The 27970-nt window shown below is 42.4% G+C and overlaps 1 protein-coding gene across 1 annotated transcript; it reads right to left on the bottom strand.

Annotated features, from left to right (window-relative positions):
- On the bottom strand, positions 1-27970 carry RP2 (RP2 activator of ARL3 GTPase). The gene is made up of 5 exons (XM_065408713.1): positions 27842-27970; positions 10238-10903; positions 9125-9239; positions 7835-7920; positions 1-2899 (listed from the first exon to the last, which is right to left on the bottom strand). The coding sequence occupies exons 1-5, from the start codon at positions 27968-27970 to the stop codon at positions 2816-2818; spliced, it is 1080 nt and encodes a 359-aa protein (XP_065264785.1). The 3' UTR covers positions 1-2815.

The following is a 27970-nucleotide window of genomic DNA, read 5'->3' on the forward strand; positions in this document are numbered from 1 at the left end:
TATTTTGAAAATGTTTATTGCAAGTCACATTTCACAACTACTAGACAAATTACATACAAAAACTACCAAAATATACAAAAAGCTGCATGAAGCACATACTGTTACACTATACATATAACAACTGAGGTGAGCTTACTTCATTAGGAATAGAAGTGTTCCTAATATTTGTTAGCAGTAAGGTTTATTAAATAAAGTTCAAAGATTCAGAAATATGCTGTTATCAAGCAATTATAATTCCATTAGGTATTTAAATATTACAAAAGAAACAAGAGTGCTATAAAAAGAAAAACCCTTTAATTGCATTTGACAGTTTAGTTACCCACCATTTGTAAAAACAGCATTTTCCTTAAGTTGGTGGAAATTTCCCCAATATTTCAAACCTAAATCTGTTTGTCATATGAAAGTTAACGCAGAACTAGTTACTCATTCCTGTACAGACAATTAAAAACAGAACTTCACCCTGATTAACGAGCAGAAATTGTTAGGGTAAGGGGGGTGGGGGGGGGGAAGAAGAGAAGAACTAAATCCTCATTTACATATAGCACATGGCTTAATTTACTGATCACAAAAGGGTTTAAGAATAGGATGACCAATTATATTTAGACAGTTTATTACATGAAGACAGGTTTGAAATATATCACATGCAGGATTCTAAAGCACAGTGAGTGTCAGGATAGAAACATACATCAGGACAGAAAGATCTGTTGTGTGGTCAGTATCATTTCCACTCCATTTACTGAAACACATTTTACCCTCCACCCAAGTCTCAGCATGGCAGATACAGTATACTGGAATGATAATTTGAATGACCACTTCCAAATAGAAAAACATACTAATTTCTACCACCAACTAGTACTTAATGGCAGAATAATCTTGTTTTGACCTGTCAAATCAAAACAGAACCCTACCATGTCCATGGCAGATTTTTCTGAGCATCAGCACAGTTTGCAAATTAGTCAGCTCAAGAGATGCTCCTTCTCTAGAGATAGAAGGAAAAGTTTCCTTTCAATTTGTGTACCTTCCTTCTATTAAAAAAAAAGTGGAGTTAAGAGCATGCATTTATCTAGTGACAGCAAAATGGCAGACTTCAGAACCTACATATACTCTTATTTACATTATGGACCTTGCAAAGGCTGGGAGTAATGCAGACAGACATACCCCTTTCTTTCCTTCACCAATCCCGAAGTATTTCAACCAGCCTCCTTTGGCATTCTGAAGCCACAGCATTGACTGACTATCAAGACAGTCATTTCCTGCTCTATTTACAAGATGGCTGGAGGATAAACTACCAGACTATATAAAGTCAATGAGTTTTGTGTTTTTTGTTTTTTTGTTTTTTTTAAAAAGGAAAATCACAACATAGCATTTTACATTAAATGGTACTGGGAAGCTTATGTTTACACCAGCAAGTCACATCGAATCTGAATAGTTGTGGGTTTGCACCTCATATGATAGGAGAGCAGTCAGTTGATAAGTCCAGTAAATTTGTGACATAATGAAGCTAAGTTTCTGCTGTCTGAACAGAGGGCCTATGGAACCCTAATCTGAACTCTTGTAAAACCTTGCAGAAGCTCAATCTGAATGTTGAGGATCCAATATTCTCATGTGTATGCATTAAGATTCATTACGTTGTAGTGAACGTTCTTATGCTGAAATGACGTATCTAGTAAATGCCACCAGGAACACTATATAGCTCATCTATTAAAAAAACTACAAGTCAGACAGCTATAGTAAAAAAAGTTACATTCCTTTAGTCTCAAATTAATGCTCTCTCGGTCTGTTTCTAGAAGTAACTGACTGTTAGTTTTACAGTCAGTCAATTATCTGCAGCCACTAGAGACCTTGTGTCCATATCCATCATGGAGGAGCACACTCAGTGGAGGTGCATGCATCCAAACACTGTTTTAAAACCATCTCCCTGATTCTAGGCTGTGGTGTGGTCTAAACAATGGCAGTTGTCAAAGACCCATTATGGCAGCTGGGTTGTAAGGAAGCCTCAGGTTTATCTTCTACACTAGCCCAAAAGAGGGATGAGACAGGAGCCACTATACCACTGGAGACACTCCTAAATGGGGGGCTGGGAGGAGAGGGCACAAAGCATCTGCAGCATAGCTCCCAGGCTCTTTACACTATTTTTAATGTAATTAAAATTAATGTTAGTCTTAAATGTTAATGTACTATACTATCTGGTATAGAACACTTGGTGCAATTAATTTTTTTATGAATACAAAGACTGAAGCAGAGTAAAGTCAACTGTGAAAGCATGCTATTTAAAAGAAAACAATTTAAGAAACTTTAGATCAGTTAGCAATGACATTTTTCCTGATTAAGATAATTTTGCATATGGGAAAGTACTGTGAATTCTACAAGTTACCTTCTCTAACGTACCATTGACACATACCGGTAGCAATGTGTTTCAGTTAAGAAATGACTTTTTTAAAAATACATAAAATGTGGTCTAGCATTGTACCTCCTTTCCTCAAATCTTTTAATTTGTAGGATTTTTAGAATGTTCATATCAGAATATAATTAAAGTTTCACTATAATCATAAATTACTAGAAAGTGTGTTGTTTAAGTGGTACATAAGTATCACATGTACATGTGAAACTACATTGTTCGTTGTAATTCACGTGATGCAGTATTAAATTTACCAATTCCTTTTATAAAAAAACATATGCAATACAAAGGTCAATCAGAAAAAACAAAAACAAAAAACCACACACTTTTGCTACTAATGCAGCATTACACAGTCAAACCAAAGCTATATCCAAGTGGTGAGACAGGCCATGCAGAAGAACATCTTCAAGTCACATTTCACATTCCCATCTGCATGTCAGCAAAGTTGTAGAAGCTGTCTACATCTTGAGAGGCAGAAGCTTTGTTCTCCGATGCAAAAACCTATACATTTTAAACAAGGAAGTAGTTACTTGTCACATATATATAGAAATGCAAGTCATCTCTGCTCATTCAAGAGCCTTACAAACATTTCTGTAATGTATTTCTACAGATTTATTCATATAACAGGCAGAATTCATTTTTGAAAGGAAATTAAAATAGTTTCAGGACTCAGTATATGGAGCAAAGAAATTCGAGACTTCGTTTGTCAAGCAAAACGATCTTTCCCTTATAGAAAATAGCTCCTGTTTAAGCAGTCCATCCTAAAACACAATTTTAAAATTTTAGACTAGACTATTTAAAAGTCACATCAACCATCATCCTGTAGGGGGAAGAAAAGCTATTAGGTACCATCAAACTCACTTAAGGAAGCAGAGCAAGTACTCCACCACTTTCCCCTCCCTCCCAAGCCACACAAAACTGAGAAAGGCATTTCTCTCCTCTTCTCCCAGATATACCTCCTCGGGTATATTTTCAAAATTTCAGAAGTACTTTCTCAGCAAAAGTGGCTTCCACTTTTTGCCAACATCCAAATTGTTTAATATTTAAAATTTTACAAAAAACTCCAATTGTGTCCTTGAAAATAGTTGGAAAAAAAATATTGATTTTAGTAAATTAACTAGGCCTGCCTGCATCCATCAGGCAGCCAAGATATATCTAAAACAATGCAATGTAAGTTATCAGGGAAATGGTTTGGCAGTTTATATCTAGCCTTAAAAAGCAAGTTTGTCTTCTAACCCAAAGCTGGATTTTAGAGAGTCTATTTTATGCATCCTAGGAGGAAGTTAAGATGTGACTAAATGACAATGTACAGTGACTGAGTACTTCAGTTAACTGAGTTATCCAAGGTATCAAAGTTAGAGACTGATAATTCTTGGTGATCATGCAAGCTCAAACATCTCAGGATCACCATACCAGAACATAACACTGTCCCAGCTAACATCAAGCTCAACTCCAGCTCTCAATCTTAGTTTTGAGATGAGATTGGAGAGAAGGGTTTGTGTTCTTGTATTGGGCCAACCACTACCCTCCTTCATTTTGATATCAGGATAAACACCTCTCCTGTCAGTGCAAAAGGCCTGTTTTGATGATCCACTTTCGGAGTCCAGTTAACATGGAGCCCTCTGACACCCAATAAGGAATAATATCTAATAGATCTATTAATGCTTTGGTTGGATATCATGATCCATTTTTGGCCATGAATACAATGGCTCTTTAAGACCATTTTCCTCCCACACTTGTCCTCACAGGACATCATGGTTTTCAGACAGACCGCAAAAGCTTTGTATCAAGACAAAACTGGGGAGCAGTATAACCCCCATCTGTAAAATGGCAATCTTCGACAGAGAGATTAAGTGACTGTCCAACGTCACAAAGGAAGCCTATGGTAGAGCCAGTAACTGAACTGAGTGAAGTCCAATACCTTAACAGTTAACTTCTTCCAATGTGAATAATGCACCTATGGCAGAAATTTCAGTCTAAAGTCAGACCACTTACCAGAAGTTTTTGTAAGCGTGAACTGTGGCTGTGCAACTAATGAATGACTTCTTTACCCCTACAAACATCCAGAGTGGTTACCAAAATTGTTTCAGGTGAAGAATCTAGTTAATAACAGTTGTTTACACCCAGTGACCAAATTAAGTATTTCTAACAGCACTCTTCAAATCTAGCAGATAAAATAGCCTGTTTAGAATCCAAGCGTGCTCTCCATGGTATTAGATTCGTGTATGGAGGTGGTGAGTTTTTCCTGATAGAGTTTCAGTCAGTGGCACATTCTGCATACCCCTGAGCAAAATATGTAAACTGATCCATGCCCCAGCTCGTTGGTGAAGGCCAGCAGCGTGGTGCTAGAACCATTTCTGAAGTGGAGAATACCTCCTTGCAGAAGCAAGTCTGAAGTTGGTTATTTTCATAATTAAAAAGTTGTGTTTCCTACTAAAAGGGACATGAAATATATTTCATAATATGCATTTTAAAAGTTAAATTATGGAAGAAAATCCTTCATTACGCAAATGCTTGTTTTATTATGTAAATGGTCTTTGGACTATGTGCAAACAAAAATATTTCTCAGATAACCCAATGTTCCAGTTACTTATTCAATGCAACAAGCATTTTCACATGGATGAGAGCATGAAGTTTTCCAGGGAAGAGTGCTGTGTGTAGAAATCAGCTTTAAGTGAGAAAGCAGGGTGTCATTTCCAATTTAGGACTCGAATTGATGGCACAGACATGCTACTCGAAGGTAGTCCAGAGGTTGTCTCATTTGTACATGTTAAATTAGCTATGTAATCAGAATTTGAACAATACACAGTGTTGGGGAAGGGGACTTTAATACTCTGTCCATGGCCACACCCAACATCATGACATGCCATTCCATATCATTTTCAGAAGTAATTCAATTTGATAATAACTGAAACAACTTCAGCCTTTGAATAAGGAACTGTAATCTAGAATAAGGAACTGGGAATAGCCAACCAACTTCAACCTCATTTCCAGAGAAAAGCATGCCAGCATCTCAAAGAAGCAATTTTTAGACCACTGCTCAAGCAACTCTATGCTAAGAAATTCATAAGGCAACTTCCTCTTTGGGTAAAGTCAATAAAGTTGTAGCAAGGCTACATCAGAACTATCTGGATTTCTCTAGTCTCATTGACCTACGTTGGTTTGGTTTTAAGCCTGGCTATGCTATGGTTGATCTCATGAACTATGTTCCCTCTAAGTTGTGCGGTCACCCAAGAATCAATCAAGTCCCGCGCACTTGATTAGCAGAGCCACGCGCATCCAGCGATGTGTGTTCAGGTGCCCCTCCTCCCTGCTGCTCTGCAGCCGCATTGCTCCTGCCCTCTGCCTTGGAGCCCCTGCCCAGCTGCTCCCGGGACCCTCCTGCTTGCTGTGCAGAGTGGAGGGGGGGCGCTGATGTCAGGGTATCCCCCTTCCCATGTACCCCATCTCTGCAGAGTGGGGATGGGGGGGCAGGATTCAAGAGCAGGATGGAGCTGCTGAGGTCTGAATGAGCTTTCTGGTGACTGCCACTGTGCTTAAAGAGACAGCCACACGCACACCTCCCAACACATACTTGTGTTATTGTTACTTCTTGGTACTTCCTGCAATGCACATATATTCGCTGTCATTTTATTCTTCTAAAGTGTTATTTTAGTGTTTTGACTGGTCAGTGCATTTCATAAATTTAAGCATAAGAGAGAAATAAAATTCTTTGAATAGTGAGTTCTAAAATGCCTAACCTGTCCTGGCTGGAGTAATTATCCCTATGGTAACTTTAAAAAAAAAAATAAAAAAATTATATGCAGGTTTTTTGTTTCTACTGGTGGCGCACATCCACACATTATCTTGATATTGGTGCACATAAAATTCATTCCACACACTGATGGAAAAAAAATTAGAAGGAACATTGCTCATGACAATGGATAAAGAAAAATGGTCTTGAAAAGTTGGCATCTTCTCACAATAAACCAACTTAAAGGCTGCTAACAAAAGACTGGGCAGATTGAATAAGTCAAGGAGTTGTTCTTTTGAGGAAAACTAAGGAGTAGTTTTGGGCACCTTAGGGCTAATTCTGTCAGTGTCTACACTACAGATTTCCTCCTGTCCATGTAAGTGCCCTACACCACCGATATAACTACTCCACCTCCACAAGAGGCATCAGTGTCTGTGTAAACATTGCATCCCTTACACCCAACTTTGGCTGTCTTGTCCGTTTCATGGCTCCTGCCCTGAAATTGACAAGAAATCTGGGCAGCTAGAGCCCAGCTTCCCCCAACTCCCTGGAGAGCTGGGCAGCTGGACCCCGCTCCCAGCTGGGGCAAGAAGCCCCAGCAGCTTCCCTCCTGCTGCTCCTGCCCCCAGGCTGGGAGCCAGGCAGGGGGGCCCGAGAAGCTAGGGCAGCTAAACCCTGCTCCCCAGGGACAGGAAGCCCCAGGTGGCTTCCCCTGGTTTCTGGTGGGGAACGGGGGTGGGGGCTAGCCCACCAGGAGCCCAGGAACCTGTGGGGCAGCAGCTGAGAGACCAGGCTCTCAGCTCCCCACACTGCCCATCTTAGTTCAAAGGAAGCACTCCTCATGAGGATGCGCAACACTGACCCCAGGAGGGTAGTGTGGACATGCATATGTAATTACTGTAGTAGTTTTAAGTCAACCTAATATAGGTTGACTTAGGTTTGCAGTGTAGACATACCCTTAGCTTAATGTATGCCCCAAAGAGGTATAAAAAAAAAGCTAAGCGAACAGATTAAAGGTTATTGGGATATTATCCAGTTTCTTGCTGTATCATATGATGCATCTACTTTGAAATGTTCATGTATTAAGAACTTAGACAAACTACAAACACTATCCCAGAGAAAGCATTATTAGAACAAATGAAGAGGAAGCTATCTGAAAAATGGTCATGTGGTGTGAGAAAGCTAAACTATGAGGATGTTTAAGTTCTAGGGAAAAACCTTGGTACATCTTTAGATTATCACCATGACTGTCTTACAAATACAGTAGAACCTTGAAAGGTATCTAGAATCACACTTCAGAAAAAACAGCAGTCTCATCCTACTTCTCAGCCAAGAATTAAGAGCAGATTGCTCCAGCATGGTCTACTTTGTAAGTCCCAGAACACAGCCCTGCCTTACTGTACATTAGGTAAGTTATTTTTGCAACCACAAGTTTTAAATAGAAAGCTTAAGTTCTTCAGAAATTGATGATTTAGCATCCCCTCTTCACTTGGCAGGGAAAGTTTCCTACTTCCCGCTGGTGAGTGTACTTTTCTTTGGAGTAAATTAAGTTCTATGTGAGTTTCAAAAAATTAAGACTGATGTTTTCAGGTCTTGCTGGCTGACAAAACCTTAGCAAATGAAAAATAAGGTTTCTAGATCATGAAATATTTTTCAGGCAGATTCTGGTCATAATTATTTCCTCAAGAGAAAACATAGCTCACCTTGGTTCCACTGAAGACATCATTTATAATGCTTCGACATCCTTCTACGGCACCATCTCCATTAAACTCCAAAGCAACAACAGGACCTACAAAGAGAGTTTCACCTCTAATAATGTTTTTTAGATTTCCATCTTAAATGGAAGATTAGAGATTGGCTGTTTTCTTTATCCCTTTCAGAGCCCTGAGTTTTGTTCACATAAAGCCTCAGAGTTCCTACTGCAACCATCATCCTCCAGGACAAGGGTTAGTAATGGAGCTGTGAAAATACAAAAGTTGTCTGAAAAAAGATGTGTACAAAGGAAAACATCTGCAATTCCATATTTGAAAAACAGCTGCTGTAGAAACAACTGAACAATGCAGATTTCCAGTTGAATTTCTTGAAAAGCCGTTGGTCATAAACGGACCAGAAAATGAAGGAAAGTCTTATAGTACTGAGACTCTTATTCACGCTGACTGGACAGCTGTGAGATGGCTCAAAGTTCATTAGGATTGGGACCTAGTCCTTCAGAAATTTGCTATTTAGCTTTTGCTATTCTATGTTTGCAGAAAACAACATAAAGCAGTTTGTATGCTAAGCTTTAGGAAGACTAAAATCTATGCTTAACTGCTCACTATGGCTGCATTTGATTTCTCCAAAGAATGTATACAATGGGACTACTTCACCACTTACAAATATAAACACTAACTTTGAAGCTAGTGGTCTTCAACAGCATTCGCTTCTGTTTTAAATCCTTTAACGGCAGCGAATCATGGCTAATGACAAACTGGGATTCTATTTTGGTCTGCCATGCCAAGCTCTAGCTTTTTTCTTTTTGAATTACAGATTTAATACAACACCTTTGTGGTTTGCCAGCAGCAGGGACTGAACATGCAAGATCTGGATCTAAAAGCATGAATTTATTTCCTAAGCTAAGAGAACAAGATCTGTTAGATATTTAGGTTGCCATAGCCTTAGACCCATGTGGTCCTGTCACTAGAAGGCAACCACACTGGATTAGATCCCCTTTGGAGCATTGCCTGGAGGGATCAGGAAGGAATTCACCACTTCATTCGGGCTTCATCCAAAGCCTACTGAAGAAAATAGAAAGACCTCCCATTGATTTCAGTGAGCTATAGATTGTACTGCTCCTGCGGCTCAAGCTATTTCCCTTCTTTTGAAGTATTATCTACAGCCAGAGGGAATACACTAACTAAGATGGACTAGAAACTGAGTTTTAAGTGTCAGAAGGAGGGGAGGGGGGGAACAAAAACAAAAAAAGACCTTTTAAGTGATATTTTAAGAAGCCTTACCTTTTTCAAGCAAAGGGATGAAGTCAGATGCACTCTGCTGGAACACTCTTTGAGCATCCTCTGCTTTCATTGAAACTTCCTTAGTCTGAACCAACAAAAAGCCTTTGCCAGTCATCTGTTAATAAACAAGGGTACCCATGTTAAAAACAGCTGTTAATATCATTGATATATAGTGAGGACAGATGTTTGGCTTTTCTGAAAGCAGAAGTCCAAATAAATTACATGGGAATAGAATACACAATTTTCCCCTCTGAATATTAAACCACCTCAATTTATTCTCTTCTTCCCTAGTTTACAACGGGAAAGCACTTTCTTCACCACACCTGAAGATTGAATGGAATGAAAAGAAAACATCCAATCTTTGCTTCTGTTCTATTCCCCTACCTGAAACTAAAGTTTTTTCTTGTACATTTTTTAATTTGAAACTACATGTGCTGAGCATCTACAAATGCTACTGAAGCTAACTGCCTGACTTGCAAAGGTGTTTAACACCATTAGCTTTTCTTTAGCTGCAACGGACACCAAACCTGGATCAGGCTCCTCTCTAACCCACAACTACAGCATTTGGCTTTTATCTACTAGTCAAGTTTTTTTTTTTTTTTTTTTTTAAAAAGCCATCCACAAGTTTATGGTTTTAGTTCTAAAAAGGAAAAAACTTCTCTGTACAGAGAAGCTATGTAAAGATATTGTATCCACACTTTCAAGAAAGCTTCCAACTGGACTCTTACCCAAGTACAAATAAATTACTTGTGCACGTAAAATGGCACTTTAAAAGTAACTTTTGGTGCTCCCATATATCCCTCAAGTTCGACAGGTATCAGAATAAGATTGAACAATCTCAGCTCATGTTCAGATGGCAGTTATGGGTACATTATAAATACCCAAATCAATGCAAGAAAATGCATCATGAAAAACAAGTTTGGGGGTCATAGTTTCACATTTTTTCAAACACACCAAAAGTAGATACTGAAAAGTGTTTTAGTAGACATCCAGAAGCAAGCCAGTTTGAACTTCAGTATCTTCACTTCAATAAGCTATGAGAATTTGCAATTTATTCCAAAAAGATATGAAATTGGAAAGTCAAGAAGCTGGAAATAGAAAAAGGTGTCTTACCTCATCAATTAACTTTCTAGCATTTGCAGTTGTGTAGTCTCCAGAGAAGAAAACTGCCAGACATGATTCTTCACTGCTCTTCTGCCTCCCACCCCGGGTTATTGGAATTATGCTCTTCATGGTATCTGTAGAAATTCTGATTACTTTTAGTTCCTCAGATGTAGGAAAGGGGACATAATCCTGAACTATGGCATCTTCAGGTAGAAGACTCCAATTGTTTTCTCCTGACACTGGTGTAAAGTCATGGATGTTGCTCCATGTGTTATTGAAGATACTCAGTCCAGCATCTTTGAATTGTAAAGCCAGCTCTGGATAGTAGTACTGGAAACAGCCAAATTTCATACCTGTGGATGACTCAATAATGGGTTGGGTGGCACAGCACAAGAATACTTCCAACTTTCTGCAGTCCCGGGTGCGAAATTGTTGGCACGCCACTACACATTTACAATCTTTGCAGTCACGGAAAAACACACTGCCTTTTACGGGTCCTAGAAAGATTCGGCAGCTTGTACAATCATCAATAGTGATTGTAGCAGAATGGTCAAAAATGTAGATATTACAGTTCTCACAGTCCTGAATGACAAATTGTTGCCCTGCAACTTTTCCAGGTAAACGACCCACAGTTTCGTCCTTAAGTCCAGAAAACGTGTAGTCTTTGGGATCAACCTAGGAAAAATATATAACAATAGTTTTAAAAGTGACAAAAGCAATAGCTGGTATTAAGAACAAGCAGAGAAACCGGAACAAACTAAATTCAATCAGAGACTGAGGGTCATGGAACTGGCCAGGACACCCCTCTTCAGAAGAGACTTTTGTCTGGGATTATGTCAAGGTAATGGGAGGCAGAAAGATGATCTGCTAGTGCCTTCATTAAAAGATCTGGATTCAATTCCTGACTACCACAAATTTCCCGTATGATCTTGGGGAAAACATGCTTCAGTGCCTCAGCTATACAATGCGATGGCAATCTTTTCCTTCTCCCTCCCTTTCTCTGCCTGGTCTATGGATCATCTTACAAAGAGCGCACAATCCCTTTGCCAATGTTTTTATACAGTAGTTTGCACACTGTACAATGTACCCTAGGTGCTGCTGAAATAGAAATCTATCATAAATACTGGTCAGCATACCGACATCTCATGGGTCTTCGTGCTTTTCAGCTTGTCTTTTCTTCCACTACCTCTCTGCCTGATCCCTGGCAAGGAAGCTTTGGGCAATATTTTGATCAGCATATTTTGCATTTGTTAAAAAGTTATCCCTCTCTAGCCTGCAACGTCACAAGGCAGGAAACTGTTACTCTATACTGTATACTCTATAGCTAATAAAAAAAAATGCAGATTTTCTAATTGAGACTGTGGACAAACATTGGCTGGGCTGGCACAAAGTCAGCTTTATGGCCTCTGTCTCCTGACACACTCTCTTGTTCAGGAGGGCCACCTTTAAAAAAAAAAAAAAAAAAAAAGGAAGTTGTTCATTAAAACAGGACTCTTCATCCAATTAAGAGAATGACTAATTATCAGCCAATTACAATTTATGGTTTGGAAGTGAATTTAACAGAGAAACAAATGCTATACTGCAAGATAACTGAGGTTACAGTTTTTGCTACATAAGAGTAAAGAAAGTTTAAGTGTTACAGCAGCTTCCATTCTGCCCTCGTGTGTATGTGTTAAAATGGCATCTTACAGTAGTTGATCACTTAACACTTGAAAGTGTAGGATATTCTTACATGAGAGGTCACATCAAAAGCCTGGCATTCAACTCCATACTATATCCAGTGTCAGCCTGATAGCCTTGGAGCATTTGCCAAGCTGTTAGTAATTCTAAAAGCTAGTAAGAGAGCAACTTCTATATAGTCAGATTTAGGAGTATTATATGTCCTATTTTTCCAAAAAGAATAACCTCCCTCTATGCAATTTTAGAAGGTTACATAGACAATGCAGGAAAAATGGTAGAGACACGAGTGAGCCGAGATCCAGAAATGCCTCTTGCCAGAATATCCTTCCTCACTCTGGAAATCCTAGAAGCGATTTATCCAAAATAGATGTTGAAACTGAAGACTTCAGTAAGGAAGTTATCTTTTCAAGAAAAATGTTATTAATTTTTTACATGGTAGATAGCTAGAGAGAAAAATTAGTCTGATGGAGTGCTACATGCAGCCACTGAGGAGTGTTCTTTCTAAAGTTTTGTTCCCTTTTCCTCCTAAACTCAAGTTGGCCAGTCTCCTTAAACTGTGCTGGCAGGCCTTAAGACAGACAGCCCCGCAACAAGGAGATAAGCTTAGCTTTCAGACTACTGCAAACTCTTTGGGGCATAGACTGTTTTCTATGTCTGTACAGTGCCTAGAATAATGGGGCCCAAACCCAGCTGAACTCTAGACATTACCACATCATACAAGTTTAATAAGTATTAGGAAAACACTTTCATCAGTAAAGAACGAACAATTATGATTACAGAGACCAAATTTCAGGACTCTCCCCCACAAATGACCACCACTCCAGACTACACCACAACTGGAAGCCAAGAAGAGAAAAGCAGGGGAATACCGGTGACCATTCCAGAGACTTTCAAGAAAGGGACGGTACAGAGCCAGGGGGACTCCATGAACTACACTCTGTGGTGCTGTTTCAAAGCCTAACAGTTGTTTTGGGCAGGAATGGTACAAATGTTATTGTGATTTGAACTTAAGTGGACTAGAGAGCAGTGGCAGGTCTCACAGAATGCATTCAGAGAACCTGAAGTGTTAAAAAAACCCACACATTTGCTCATATTTATTGCAAGCATTTAATAGAAGACTTCAAGGGAATAATTTGGATAGTCTTGGGATAAACTGTTACTGTTACAATGGAGTGTGGAAACAAAAGGATAAGATCTCTCCAAGAAAGGAGAAGATGGAAGTTTAAGCAAGTTATGACTTCCACTGTTCAGCATGAATATATGCTTCTTTTTTTTTAAATATAGATATAGATATATAGATATAGATATAATGCAGCTTCAGAAATCTTTAGGAAGTCATGTAGACATACCATATTTCAATACAATTAGTTCTTCTTAAAAACCTGTGTAAAACTAGAAAAAGTGTGTCATTCGATAAAGCTTAATCTAATTTGTAGTTCAACCTCAAGTGACAGTGACTTAGTGGAAACAAGTGCTCCTGAATCACTTAGTCATAATCAAGCACCCGTCCATATGTGTTAAGACTGAATGAACAGTCAGCTTGTGACTTCCTGAATTGAGTGCTCAATTGTGCTTAACATTTCACATGCCAAAGAGAGAGAGCGAGCATTGTTAAATGCAAAAGAAGCATTGTTGCAACACAAATTAACTGCCTTGATTTTATTGTGTCACAACATGAAGTTTGTCAATTTCCTTTATAGGAAAATTGCAAAGCAAAAAATGAAGACCAAGTTAACTGAAACTAGGGTGGAAGAGGCAAGTTGCACAGAAGTGCTTTTAAACTTCCCAAAAATGTTAATTTTCCCCTCACAAAATTCCCTCGGTGCTGATTCACTGAAGAGAGTCTGAAGTGCAACAGCACTAGTAACGTCAAATGTATGCATGCTGAGAACTAAGGCCCCCACCCCCATCTACACTGGCAAGTTTCTGCACAGTAAAGCAGCTTTCTGCGCTGTACCTCCAGAGGTGTACACACTGCCAAGCCACTTAGTGCGCAGAAACTGCGCAGTTGTAGCACTCAAAAAAAAAAAAAAAGGGAAAAAAAAGCCACCCCGAGGAGAGACAGAGCTTTCTGTGCCAGGGCTACAGCACTGCGGTGCCAGCGTAGACACCGTGGTGATTACAGTGCTGCGATTGGCCTCCGGGAGGTGTCCCGCAATGCCTGTTCTCACCTCTCTGGTCATCAGTTTGACTCTACTGCCCTGTCCTCAGGTGACCAACCGTCATATCCACCTCATAAATTCCTTTGCAAATTTGAAAGTCCCCTTCCTGTTTGCTCAGTGATGCGTGCAGTGGTCTCAGCGCATCTTTCCAGGTGGCCATGCCTGCTCCACGCACCAGGCGATCCCCCACTTGGAGCAATGCCGAGCTGCTGGACCTCATCAGCATTTGGGGAGAGGAGGCTGTGCAGTCCCAGCTGCACTCCAGCCGTAGGAATTATGATACCTACAGATTTCATGATGCATGACAGAAAGGGGCCATGACCGGGACACATTGCAGTGCCGGGTCAAAGTGAAGGAGCTGCAGAACACCTACCACAAGGCACGGGAGGCAAACTGCCGCTCTGGTGCTGCACCCACGAGCTGCCAGTTCTACAGAGCTGGACGCGTTACTCAGTGGCAACCCCACCTCTACTGGGAAGGCCCCTGTGTACTTTGTTGGCTCGCGTGCCAGTTGAGAGTGGACTAAGCCAGGAGGAGGAAATCTTGGACGAAGAGGGTGAGGGGGACCTGGAGGCAGAGGATGACTCAGAGGCCAGAGATGCATGCAGTCAGGAGCTCTTTTCTACCCCGGAGGAGCCTAGCCAGTCACAGCTATCGGATCTTGGCAAAGCGTAAACAGGAGAGGAGGCCCCTGGTAAGTGGATCTGATTTTGGGAAATTGCTGAAGCGAGTTGTTGGGGGCAGGAGGGTTGGAGAAAGCAGGCTTGTCTCCCATCACATGCCTAGTCTGAGCGACAGAACAGGCTATTGATACACTCCCTCACTTCACGGGAATCTCCCTCAGAGTTCACCAGGAAACACTCGTGGAGATACTGGTCAATCCACTGCCGCAGGTTCCTCGGCAGAGCTGCTTTGTTTCTTGCCCCATTAACGTAACCTTCCCGTGCTACTTTGCGATCACTGGGGGGTGGGGAGGGTGGCATTGCTGCACACACGCAAGCCACGTAGGGGCCAGGGCAGAAGCCGCAGGCTTGGAGAAGACCCTCACTTGATTCCCTGCTCACCCTCAGCAGCGAGATATCTTCCATAATCACCTCCTGTGCAAAGTGTGGGGACAGGAATGATTATCAGGCCCCACCAACAGTGCTGGCTCTACCCAAAAGCCACATGCCCAGTGTACAGCAGGGTCCAGGAAGAGTGATTTACCCTGCCCCTGGGGCTACTCCCCATTTTGGGGGTCTTGTGGCTTGTGTGTACTTGCCTGGGGTCAGACAGCTAGTGACTGGTGTGAGAGTACTGGCTGCGTTTTAAAGCACTGAATCAGTGTTGTCTGTGTTGCAAACAATACTGCTTCTGTAAAATGTTGCATTTAAACTTCACAGAGATAACAAAGAGGGAGGCTGGGCTCCCAAGGTTATCAGCGGCAGAAAGGCTGCGCAGAATTAGAAAGTGGCCAAGAAGAACTAAGGAGGACTTTCTCCATGAGGTTATGATGCACTCTGCTGCCAAGAAACAGGAATTGAAGGAGTGGTGGGACAGCGAGAAGAGGGACCGAAAGGAGAATGCGGCACACCAGAAAGAAGCCACGGAGTGGCTCTTCAACATTATGGAGCACCAAGTGGACATGCTCCAGGCGATACTAGCTTTTCAAGCCGAGCAGCTCCGTGCGTGCCCTCCCCTGCAGCCGCTGTCGCCAAACTCTTTTCCATGTACCCCCCCACACCACCAACATACGGTTATCAACCTCCTGGCTCCACACTATCTGCAGTATTCCACTCCTCACAGTCCAGCCGTGTGGACTCCCACTACCCACTGCACTCAATACCCATCCCTCTGCAGTTTGGCCCTGCTGAAGTATAGCACTAGGTGCATTGTACTCCAAAGGAGAAGGTTGGATATGATCCTTGGACATACACAAATCCGTAGCTGTCCCAGGACCCCTCCTCCTCTGGAAACCTTCCCTTCCCCCATGCCCCTCCCCACTGATGTATTTTTGTCATTTGACTCTCTCCTCCGGTGGTTGTTTTTTAATTAAAAAAAAAAAAAAGGGTTGTGTTGGTTTGAAAGCAATCTTTATTCTATTAAGTGAAAGCAAAAAGAGCACTGCAAAGCAACACACAATTATGTAAAGGCCCCTTCTTGCATCATGTGCACCAATCACCTCCTAGCATTACAAGCACTGCAATCCCAAGCATAGCAACAAATATTAGTGGCTTTCAGCTTCAAATTGTTGCCTCAAGGCATCCCTGATCCTTATGGCCCCACGCTGCGCTGCACTCCTCTAATAGCCCTGGTCTCTGGCTGTTCAAACTCAGCTTCCATGTGCTGAGCCTCTGCAGTCCAGCCCTGAGTGAAGCTTTCACCCTCCCTTCACAGATATTATGGCGCATACAACACACGGCTATAAGCATAGGAATATGGTCATCGGCCAGGTCCAGCTTCCCATACAGGCATTGCCAGCAGGCTTTTAAACAGCCAAATGTATACTCATTCTGCACTTGCTCAGCCTGTTGTTGAACCACTCCTTGCTGCTGTCAAGTTGTCCCACGTATGGCTTCATAAACTACAGCATTAAGGGGTAGGCGGGGTATCCTAGGATCACAGTGGGCATTTTGACTTCCCCTATGGTGATCTTCTGGTCCAGGAAGAAAGTTCTTGCTTGCAGCTTTTTGAACAGGCCAGTGTTCCAAAAGATGCGTGCGTCACGAACCTTTCCAGACCAGCCTGCGTTAATGTCTGTGAAACGCCCATGTTGATGCACAAGCATCTGGAGAATCATTGAGAAATATCCCTTGCGATTAATGTACTCTGTGGCTAGGTGGTCTGGTGCCAGAATTGGAATGTGCGTGCCATCTATCGCCCCTCCGCAGTTAGGGAAGTCCATTTGTGCAAAGCCATCCACAATGTCACTCACATTGCCCAGAGTCACGGTCTTTCGGAGCAGGATGCGGTTAATGGCCCTGCACGCTTCCAGCAACACGACGACTCCAACAGTCGACTTTCCCCCTCTGAACTGGTTAGCAGTCTGGAGTAGCCAGCTTCCACAGTGCAATCACCATGCGCTTCTCCAGCGACAGGGCAGCTCTCATTCTCATGTCCTTGTGACTTTCCTCATCTGAAAGTTCTGCAGCCACTGCTGATCATCCCAGACATGCATCACGATGGGATTCCATCACTCAATGCTTGTTTCCTGAGCCCAAAAGCGGTGTTCCACTGTGGTCAGCACCTCTGTGAATGACACAAGCAATCTCGTGTCGTAGCTACTATGCGTGGCAAGATCAATGTCACACTCCTCTTACCTTTGTAGTTTAAGGAATAACTCCACTGCCACTCGTGACGTGTTGGTCAGAGTGAGCAGCATACTGATCAGGAGTTCAGGATCCATTCCTGCAGCCCGAAAGAGGCAGGGCACGCAGTACACAAACTGTTGAAAGATGTCGCCAAATGCGGACAGAAGCACAGGGATTGCTGGAATGCGAAGCAATGCATCACAGGGCATTGGGACTGGACCCAGGATGTCCCGCGACCCCCTCCAACCCCACAAGTCTTAGTGGCAAAAGAGAAAGAGGTGCTCTGTGGGATAGCTGCTCAGAGTGCACCGCTCTGAATAGCGCTGCAAGTGTGAACACACTATTGTGCAGGCAGCTGTCAGTGTGAACACACAACAGCTGTTCTCCTGCGCTTTCTGACCGGCGCTGTAACTGCCGGCGCTGTAACTTTGTCACTGTAGACATGCCCTAAATCTTGTATGTGTTTTGTGGGAAGGAAGGAGGCAGGGTGTTAAAATATTGGTAGAGAGACACTGTCCACTTGAGGTTTATTTCAATTGACTTCCAAAATTCAGTTTCTGCTACAGTACATTTTCCTTTTTTTTTTTTTTTTTTTTTTTTTTAAAAAGATCCTAATTTTTAAAAATTAGGAAGAGTTAACAGCACCCCTGTTGTTTGTAGGGTCTTTTCAGTAAAAGAATCTGACAGCCAGGAAATACAGGGGAAACACGGAGTTTCTGTACAGGAAATACTGTCAAATGCAAGAGGCAAATGAAAGCAAAATCTTTTCCCCTGTTAAAAATGACTACAACAGAAAAAGTTAGGTGTTACTTGTAATTGCATGAAGTCAGTCATTTTCAGAATAAAGTTTAGGTCAATATTCCTTTAAGAACTTCTGCGCTGAATGCAGCTACTGTTGAGATAGTCAGTACAGAAGTTCATACACAATTCAGTTTCTTTGCAGCTCTATTCAGACAGTAGGGCAAACAGGATTTAACTTAGAAGTGAGCTTTAGGAATTTAAGCACACAGTTCCCATAACAAATTGGTATTAAGTGGTTAAATCCACCTTCGTTACAGTTTATCCCTAGTTGCTTAACTAGTTCAGTTTGATAGCCTGCTGTTTGCTACATTATGAAAGATAGACAAGCCTACAACCAATGGATTCCTCAAAAAAATCACTGCGTCTACATGCAGTTATCTTTACTCAGAAAGATTCTTTACCCAACCATGTATGCTAGAAATTCCATAGCAAGAGTTTCTACACCCCTGGGAGAAGTACGTGTCAGAATTCAGTTATCAAGCAAGTTTGTGGCTGAACAAGTCTCATCTATGTTACCCATCAGTGTCTAGACAGGATATTTTAAAAGCCGTGCTATGTTTTTTTCCCCCCTCACCCTCCTTCACCATTACTGAGAAGCCCTTTAGCTTTAACAATATTTGAAGCTGTTTTTACAGTTTGGTAAAAATCCTAACACTGACAGGGTTTACAGAAAAAATAGTGAAAAATTAGTAAGTACAAAAGCAAAAGAGCCAGGGTCTCAACATTTCAAAATGGTAAGTGTTCCCAGGATAACCAAGGATTTGAACAGCTACCTGAACTTTCCTAAAACAGCTTGTGCCAGTGTGCCTATTCTTTGCCTGTCCCATCAAACTAGCAAGTCTTACAACTCAGCCCATCATGATGCATCACTGTGGACTAGTAACCACTGCAATTCTCAATGGATCATGGCTGGCTCTTGTTTACCCAGGGTGACAGAATTTAATGGGCTTCCTACCCCAAACTACTGACATTAAATGGTGTCTTTGAACTAGGCTATTATAAAGTAAGAACAGGTGCCCAAATATGAGGGTGAAAGCTAAAGCCACAAAGCAGCCTGGTAGAACTCCACAGTTCTTAATGTTTAAAGTGTAGCAGACAGCAACATTAGAAGTAAGGGATGTTTGTTTTTGAAAAGCTCTTGCTTTTCAATAGTATCTACTAGACTTCCGCAGAACACTCAAGCATCTCAGCAATCCAGAAGTTGGGATGTCAACTGAGAAGATCCAAGCTCCAGAGAATACTCCTACCAGAACCTGAAGACACAGACTCAGTAAACTGCAAAGTGGTGCTAACATCAGACCTAGGACATTTGAAGACAAGACTGCCAAGATCTGATTAGGACTACTAGAGATATCTTGGCTCCACTACCAACAGATCTCCTGAAATAAAGGAAGCAGAATGAACAGAGGAGTTCTTGATTCCAGTCCAAGAAAAGGGAATATGCCAACACCACTTGTATGACCCTGAAGCAGAACTGAGGAGTCTCTCTCCTTGGTAATAAAGTCACCTAGTCAGGATTTTCTGCCCTTGCAGAACAGGTAAGAGAAAACTGAAGAACTCTATTCAAAGAATCTTCCTAGACACAGGGAAAAAGTCTCAGACTAGACAAACAGCTCTCAAAAATCAATAACCCTGATGTTTAGTATTCATCTCCTACAGAGTCCACAAACCTTAAAAAGACTGGAAAACAAGGTGAAGATCCCAGTCTCTCCACCTGGAAATATTACAGTATATATCGGGGTGGGCAAACTTTTTGGCCTGAGGGCCGCATCGGGTTTCAGAAATTGTATGGAGGGCCGGTTAGGGGAGGCTGTGCCTCCCCAAACAGCCAGGCGTGGCCCAGCGCCCGCCCCCTATCAGACTCTCCCCCCCCCCGCTTCTCGCTCCGACACTCCCCCCAAGACCCCTGCCCCATCCACCCCTCCTGCTCTGTCCCCTGACTACCCCCAGGCCTCCCGCCCCTAACTGCCCCCTGCTGCCCCATTCAACCCCCCTCTCCCTTCCTGAATGCCCCCCCGGGACCCCTGGCCCATCCAACAACCCCTTGCCCCTGACTGCCCCCAGAACCCCTGCCCCCCCATCCAACCCCTCCCTCCTTCCTGACTGCGCCCCCAGGACACCTGCCCCCATTCAACCGCCCTGTTCCCCACCCTCTGACCACCCCAACCCCTATCCACACCCCCGCCCCAACCACCCCAAACTCCCCTGCCCCCTTACCGTGCTGCCTGGAGAGCCAGTGGCTGGCGGCGCTACAGCCACGCCGCTCAGAGCACCAGGTCAGGCAGCCGTGCTGCCCGGCTGGAGCCAGCCATGCCACCACGCAACACAGAGCACCGGGTCAGGCCGCAGCTCTGCCTGGCAAGAGCTCGCAGCCCCGCTGCCCAGAGTACTGCGCTGGCAGTGCAGTGAGCTGAGGCTACGGGGGGGGGGGGGGGCAGGGGGCTAGCCTCCTGGGCCAGGAGCTCAGGGGCGGTCAGGAGGGTCCCACGGGCCGGATGTGGCCCATGGGCCGTAGTGTGCCCACCTCTGCCCTAGAGGCACAGCCAACTATCCCTGCAGGCCCTGGGAGAAACCTATTGTTGACACAGTCATGTAAACACTACTCAGAGGTTAAGCATCTGATACCAAAAAGACTCGGACAGGAAACCCAGTTTTTAAGTGCCAACTCAGTAGTCCCCAGCAGACCAGGTGACTCTGGTGCCACCCATAAGAACAGCAATCAACAGTGCCAGGTTCTCAGCACCGGACTCAATCTAGATAGCTCTGGGGACTATCAGCCACTTATGCGAGACAGGCTCACAGCATGCAATTTTCCTGATCCTGCAATGCTAAATTCTTAGCATTGGACTGCTAAGCCCAGAGTTGATAGTTCCACAAAATCAAGGGAGCTGGACTTCAGCTCCTGAGTGAGCCAGTGTTTGCATGTCAGTGAACTTGGTGAAGTCATGATGGGGATAACACCACTTTACTAAGTGACATTTCAGAGACTGTCAGCTGGGTTCAGTGCTACTGACTATCCGCAAACCCAAGGACCTGGGTATATGTGTCTAGTAGTAGCGAGCCACTTTGACAAATGGTTTAGCCAAGTTATTGGTGCTATATCTTTGGCAGCTAGCTATGTTGACTCAGATGGATCCCATGATCCCATTGTCACTTGAGTACAAAACCTCACACTAGTGGTTCACCAGTCACTGATGCTGGATCTTCGACACTGGGGGAAACTAGAGACATCTGTGCAGCAAGCCACTTCAAGCAAGTGGCCCACGACAGTCAGTTGTACTGGATCCTCAGCACCAGATTGTCAGAGACAGGCCTGGAGACTGAATGCCACTTCACTTAGACCGCTTCAAGCAAGTGCTTACAAAAGTCAAAGGTATTAAAATCCTGGTACCTAGACAAAGATGACCCAGACTGGTATGGGGACATTAATACTCAATATAGTGTGCGCTGCAGACCACTTTAATGACAAATGCTAGGCACTGGACTCTGTTGATCCAGATGAATACAGGGACCTTGGTACCACTTAGAGATCACTGAACCACTACTGGTTCACTAAAGTCAACAGTGCCAGAACTCTGGCATCAGATTAGGTAGACCTGGAGGGATCCAGCGATCTTTGTGCTGTGTCAGTGCTGAAACCTCAGCAATGGGCTCAGTCAGTTGGTTAAGACCAGGAACCTGGATGCCATTTAACATAAGACACAAACTACAATTTCTCCCTTTTTTTTTTTTTTTTTTTTTAAAAAAAAACCATTTAGGTATGTCTTATACTTAACTGAAAGTTAAGTCCTTACCACCATAAATGATGTAGTAATTTTGGCTCTGATCAGAATGTGTTTTTACATCTACCACAAGGTATTTAAAGTATGGTTTGATGTAATGTAATATTAAGTATTGAGACACTAACAATCCCTCCATAATACATTAGTTATCCTGCAACATACACAATTAAAAAAAAAAAAAAAAGACTTGTTTGAATCTTGATAAAAGCAAACTGGTTGAATATAGCACTACATAATGCAGAAATTTTTAACAGTTATGTCCACATGCTGTTTCCACCTAACCATTATACAATTATGTTCTTGTATCATCTTCTCACCCCACCAAGTTCCAGAACCATCTTCTGCCCAAAGCAATAACCTGCTATATGTCAGAAGTAGTCAATCATCCTCTAATACAAAACATGACAGTTTAACACAAATATAAAACCCAGTATCTCTGTAGTTAGTGTACCACACTACATGTTTTAGTGACTGCATTGTAGGCATGCCAAAAAGTATCTACATGCAATAGCTTGACTCAGGATCATCAAATCTCTCCTCTTCATCTGAAGCTAATACAGACTTTTAAAGGGTCACTGAAATTTAGCACCCTTTTTGAGTATTAATTGTTATAAGTAAAATCTAAGATTTTTTTATAATTGAAATATCAGAAAACATTTTTGGTTTTTCTAGTTTGATTTCTGTGTGGCTTTCTCACCAAGTGAGAGAAAATACATCTTTAAGCATTAGGAAAGCATGGATGTAAAACTACAAATGTTAGCAGGAGGATCCAGAAAAAAAGGGTAATACTGTCAGTTTGTTTTTTTGTTTTTTTTCAAACTGACTAGATTTCTGTCTGACATTGGCTCTGTACAGAAACTTGGGGGACAATGCACAAGAAATTGCTACACAGAAACAATATTTGGAAACATTAAGATGACAAACTAAGGATTTAGAACCGAAGTGCAATCGGTTTTACTGTGTTGTCATTACTGCAATGCTGATTATGAAAAAAAGTAAATCTGACAGTGTGGCTCTTGACTTTAGCTCAGCCCTACGCTAAGAAAAATATCAGAAGATCTCATTTTTAAGATTTGCAAACATTACACTAAACAAAACCATGCAACTTACAGTAACAGAGGGGGGGAAAAAAATCAACTTTCACACTTCAGTCACTGTGGCTAGATTCTGTATCTACGGCACTCTGTCTAGAATGCAATAAAGAGGGCTTCTTTTACAGTATTCGAGACTTGTGATGTCAAAGAGTTCTTGAAAACAGAAAGCTCTATTCAACTCTTAGTTCACAGGAAGGCAACTAAAGTCTAAGCAGAAAGATTCACGTAAGCATGCATAGATATTTTCTACACCTTTTTAGACCTATAAAGTTTCCAATAATTTTTTCTTTAAAATAACTGGCAACTCCTATAGCGGACAGAGAGCATTACGTACAATAAAAGTGGTCTTACTGACCTGACAGACTGAAGTTAGAAATAGTATCCAGTACATGTGAACTTCCCCACCCAAAGCAGTGTGTTAACAACCCACACTATTAAAAGTGACCAAAAATGAATGCCAGAAGACACCTAGTGAAACTATTTATAAAGCTGAGGTTTTCGGGGTTTTGTTACTATGTATTTTCATGTGTGTTTTTGCACAAAATAGAAAGACCTAGGTATTTTGTAAATGTTCTGCTTTACTCTGACTGTATGAAGAATTGTTGTCAAATGCAGAGTTTTCATATTTGTTTGGTCCTTTCACACAGCAATGAGGGAGAGGACAACATTAAAGACAGCATAATATGGCAGGAAACCTAGGGACAGTATCTAAAGCTACTTTTTTTTTTTTTTTTTTTTAAAAGGAGCTTACGTTTTGAGTGTGGGCCCCTTTAAAAGTCTGTCAATTCCACTTCATGCATGTTGATACACTAAATGCCAAATTCTCTGTTTTAAAGTTAACTATTTTTCCCCATAGTCATTTACGACTATTTCTCAACTTCAATACAACACAAAAACAGTAGCATTGAGTACACTGGGCAGCCAACACAAAAAGAAAGAGGAAAGGGTGATGAATGTTTGAAACAGTTTCTATATATCTTTTCTTGAGACATTCAAAAATTATATATTTAACCCTGCTGTTTTCAGTATGGTCCTCTGAACTCAAAAGCCAGGAATCATTACATATGATGTTTGGAAAGAGGAAGCCTTTGCACAACTGGCTACAGACACTATGTGCAACAACTTAATATTTAAGTATGAGATTCTCTTTCATACATAGAATTGTTTAAACCTTTGTATAATCTATTAGAAAAGTTAACCCCAAATGTAGTCTACTTTAATGTCTGAGACACTGACTGCTCCTAATATGTTAATACATTCACCTCCTGCAAAAGAAGCTCACCTAAACACTTAAGGGGGGTGGGGAGGAGAGAAAAGTGTCAGGTTTTCTCCTAATGACTTGTTTTGACTTTCCTCCTTCCTCTGGGTTAGGAAATAACTGTAGCTATCATTTATATTAAACTTATCCCTGTGGCTGGATATGACAGGTTCACAAAATGTAGTTTACTAATTTAACCGCTTTAACTTTAAATGAAATTAGTGTTTGGGTGGCTTCGGTAATAACCTCATTGTAAAAGAGAAGAACCATTCTGACAATGTTTAAAAAAACAGTAACAGATAACATTAACACTGTGGCAAGGGAGTAATAGTTATACAAGTAACATGGTCTGCCTCCTCCCTTTGCAAGCACTGTATTAACCAGTGGCTCTCAAACTTTTTTAGTGGTGACCCCTTTCACATAGCAAGCCTCTGAGTGCAACCACCCTTATAAATTAAAAACGCCTTTTTATATATTTAATACCATTATACATGGTAGAGGCAAAGCGGGATTTGGGGTGGAGGCTGACAGCTTGCGACCCCACCATGTAATAACCTCGTGACCCCCTGAGGGGTCCCGACTCCCAGTTTGAGAACCCCTGGTATTAGCCAATCTGTGCCATAAGTATTCCCTAGGTCTAGGAAATCAAAGTATCAAGTCTGACATGAAGCAGCCTCCTTTGTCCTTACCCTACAATCTTTGTACATACGTAACCCCATATCTTAGCTTAATCCACTAGAGAGCTTTAGGTGTCACACCAGGGCATCTGACCATGTTTAAATAAGAATACAAGCCTGGAAAAAAAAAGTTTAGTGTTTCTCCCTTTATGGCTTGTAAACGTGGTCTCAGTTTGGTTTTCACACACACACAAACTGAATTTCTAGTCTGCTTTATTTTTTCCAGAAAGGCTATGAAGAATTGAAGTACCACCAAGTATCAAGGAAGTGAAACATGAAGCGGCGAGTGAAAAGGAGAAGGATTTTTATTCAAATTCTTTTTTGTTTAGAGACCTCTGTGACAGGTTGGATCACAGAAACCCTGCCAACTGATGTGCCAAGACTACTTCTGCCCCTGCTTTCCCTGCCATCTTGGGACTCCAGCACCCTGTCTTGTTGAGCCAGACACGCCAGTCTGCTCCAACACAGATCCAGGGTCTGAACCACGTGCCCCAAAGCTGTAGACTTAACTGAAAGCAACTTAAGAAGTGTTCCTGTCTTTAACACTCAGATGCCCAACTCCCAATGGGGTCCAAACCCCAAATAAATCCGTTTTATCTTGGATAAAGCTTATACAAGGTAAACTCATAACTGTTTGCCCTCTATACCACTGATAGAGAGAGATGCACAGCTGTTCCTCCCCTTTCCCACCCCCACCCCCGTATTAATACATACTCTGGATTAAATAATAAATAAGTGATTTTATTAAATACAGAAAGGAGGATTTAAGTGGTTCCAAGTAGTAGCAGACAGAACAAAGTGAATTACCAAGCAAAATAAAATACACCAGTTTCTTACTGTATTAGACAGACTTAACACAGATAAAAATCTCACCCTCAGAGATGTTTCAATAAGTTTCTTTCCCAGACTGGATGCCTTCCTAGTCTGGGCACAATCCTTTCCCCTGGTACAGCCCTTGTTCCAGCTCAGGTGGGAGCTAGGGCATTTCTCATGACTGTAGCCCCCTTTGTTCTGTTCCACCCCATTATATAGCTTTGGCACAAGGCAGGAATCTTTTGTCTCTCTGGGTCCCCACCACACCCTTCTAAATGGAAAAGCACCAGGTTAAAGATGGATTCCAGTTCAGGTGACATGATCACGTCACTGTAAGACTTCATTACCCACTTGCCAGCACACAGGTATATAGGAAGACTTACAAGCCATCTACAGATAATTGTCCAGGTTAATGGGAGCCATCAAGATTCCAAACCACCATTAATGGCCCACACTTTGCATAATTATGATAGGCCCTCAGAGTTATATTTCATATTTCTAGTTTCAGATACAATGATACATTCATACAAATAGGATGAATACACTCAGTAGATTATAAGTTTTGTAATACCTTACAGGAGACCTTTTGCATGAAACATATTCCAGTTACATTATAGTCACACTCATTAGCATATTTTCATAAAATCCATATAGAGTGCAACATCACAACCTCTCTCTCAATGGCCTCTCAACCAGCTGGAGGAGAATCCTTAGCAAAGATCCTGCCACTTTATGAGCCGAACGCCTCTCAGCCTCCAAAACAACTTCCAGAAAATAAAAGGAAGTGTCAGAAACATAAAATACTGCCTAAGAGACTACAACATGCAAGTTTTAAAAAAGCCTTCCACACATCCTTGACACATCATAATAGCTAGGGCCTGATGAAGTTTAGCTATGCATGGGTAAAGAGGCATTTAAGTCAAGAAGGCTGTTTGGTTCTGTAGCTGCTGTTGAATTTTATTTGTTTTTCTAATTTGTGTCTGGAGTGCCCCAGGACATCCACCCCCTTTTAATTATGGTTAGAAAGCCAAGGGATTAATAGAAATAAAGGTACAAACTCAGTTCTGCCCTGTCTGCCACTACTTCACATGTAGCTCACAGTCACCATCTAACTTAGTGCCAAAAAAGGAGCAAACTACCAATGAAACAGGAGAGAGAAAAAGCAGCCTCATCCTACTATAATATGTTTTACATGAATTACACCTTACATTGAAGGCTGGCAGAATGTGGCTGCCCAACTAGTAAGCAGTACCTTGCAAAACAGGGTAGTTTGCCCCAGTTGCCTGTTACATTCTACCTTAAAACAAATGGGTTGGTTTTAAACTTTTAATTTATAAGTCCTTAATGGCATATAATGGACTGGGACGTTGCTACATTAGACTGAATCTTTCCATAAGTGACACCACCTAATTTGCGGTTAGTACAGATACTCCACCGACAAAGCTTCCTGTTTCTACAGGCTGCTGGCAGGGCATTCTCCATGGGAGGTCCTCAGCTCTGAAATTCATTTCTCACCCTTTGGTGAAATGCTAGAGATTAGGTCTCCTAGCATTCAGGGTATGCTACCACTTCGTGGCAAGTATAAAAACAAAAAACGGAACTGGAAGATAGAATTTAGTACTATCTGCCCAGGATGGGAAAAGCGCCCCACGGGAGACTGCACAGAGAATATTTTTTTATTATTTAAAAAAAACACCAATCAACACTACTGCACAGGGTGTTTGTTAGCTGTAGCCTGAGGGGGCAGTTTGGGGGGGGGGGGGGCGTTATAACTTAGCTTTCTAGAGTGCCCAGGGGTCAGCAGCGGCACCTCCGCCAAATCTAAAACAAAACCCAACCCACCCGAGGGGAAAGACAAGATGGGGGGGGGGGGGGGAGAATAGCTATGGCAGAGCCCCACGGGAGCGACGCCTGAGCCGCCGCCACGCCAGGGTGCGGGAGATGGGGGGAGCCGGGAGGAGAACAGCTCGCCAGGCTGGGGGGCTGCGGCGGAGGCTCTGCCAAAGGGGGGGCCCTCCTGGGGGCTACTGCGGGGAAGAGGGGGGTGGGGCGGTACCTTGGCTCGCTGGTCCCAGCTGTACTGCGGCGGCGGCTTCTCGTCGTCCGCGGCCGGGGGGTCCTGGCCCGCCCCGCCCTGCGCGCCCCCCTTCGCCTCTTTCCGCCTCTTGGAGAAGAAGCAGCCCAT

The sequence above is a fragment of the Emys orbicularis genome, chromosome 1, assembly GCF_028017835.1.
Source record: "Emys orbicularis isolate rEmyOrb1 chromosome 1, rEmyOrb1.hap1, whole genome shotgun sequence".
Taxonomy (NCBI): domain Eukaryota; kingdom Metazoa; phylum Chordata; order Testudines; family Emydidae; genus Emys; species Emys orbicularis.

Coding starts and splice junctions, on each gene's coding strand:
- RP2 (XM_065408713.1), bottom strand. CDS start 27,970: ATGGGCTGCTTCTTCTCCAAGAGGCGGAAAGAGGCGAAGGGGGGCGCG. Junction 10,904..27,841: donor GCTGGGACCAGCGAGCCAAG/GTACCGCCCCAC, acceptor TATTTTTCCTAG/GTTGATCCCAAAGACTACAC. Junction 9,240..10,237: donor CTAGAAAGTTAATTGATGAG/GTAAGACACCTT, acceptor GTTTATTAACAG/ATGACTGGCAAAGGCTTTTT.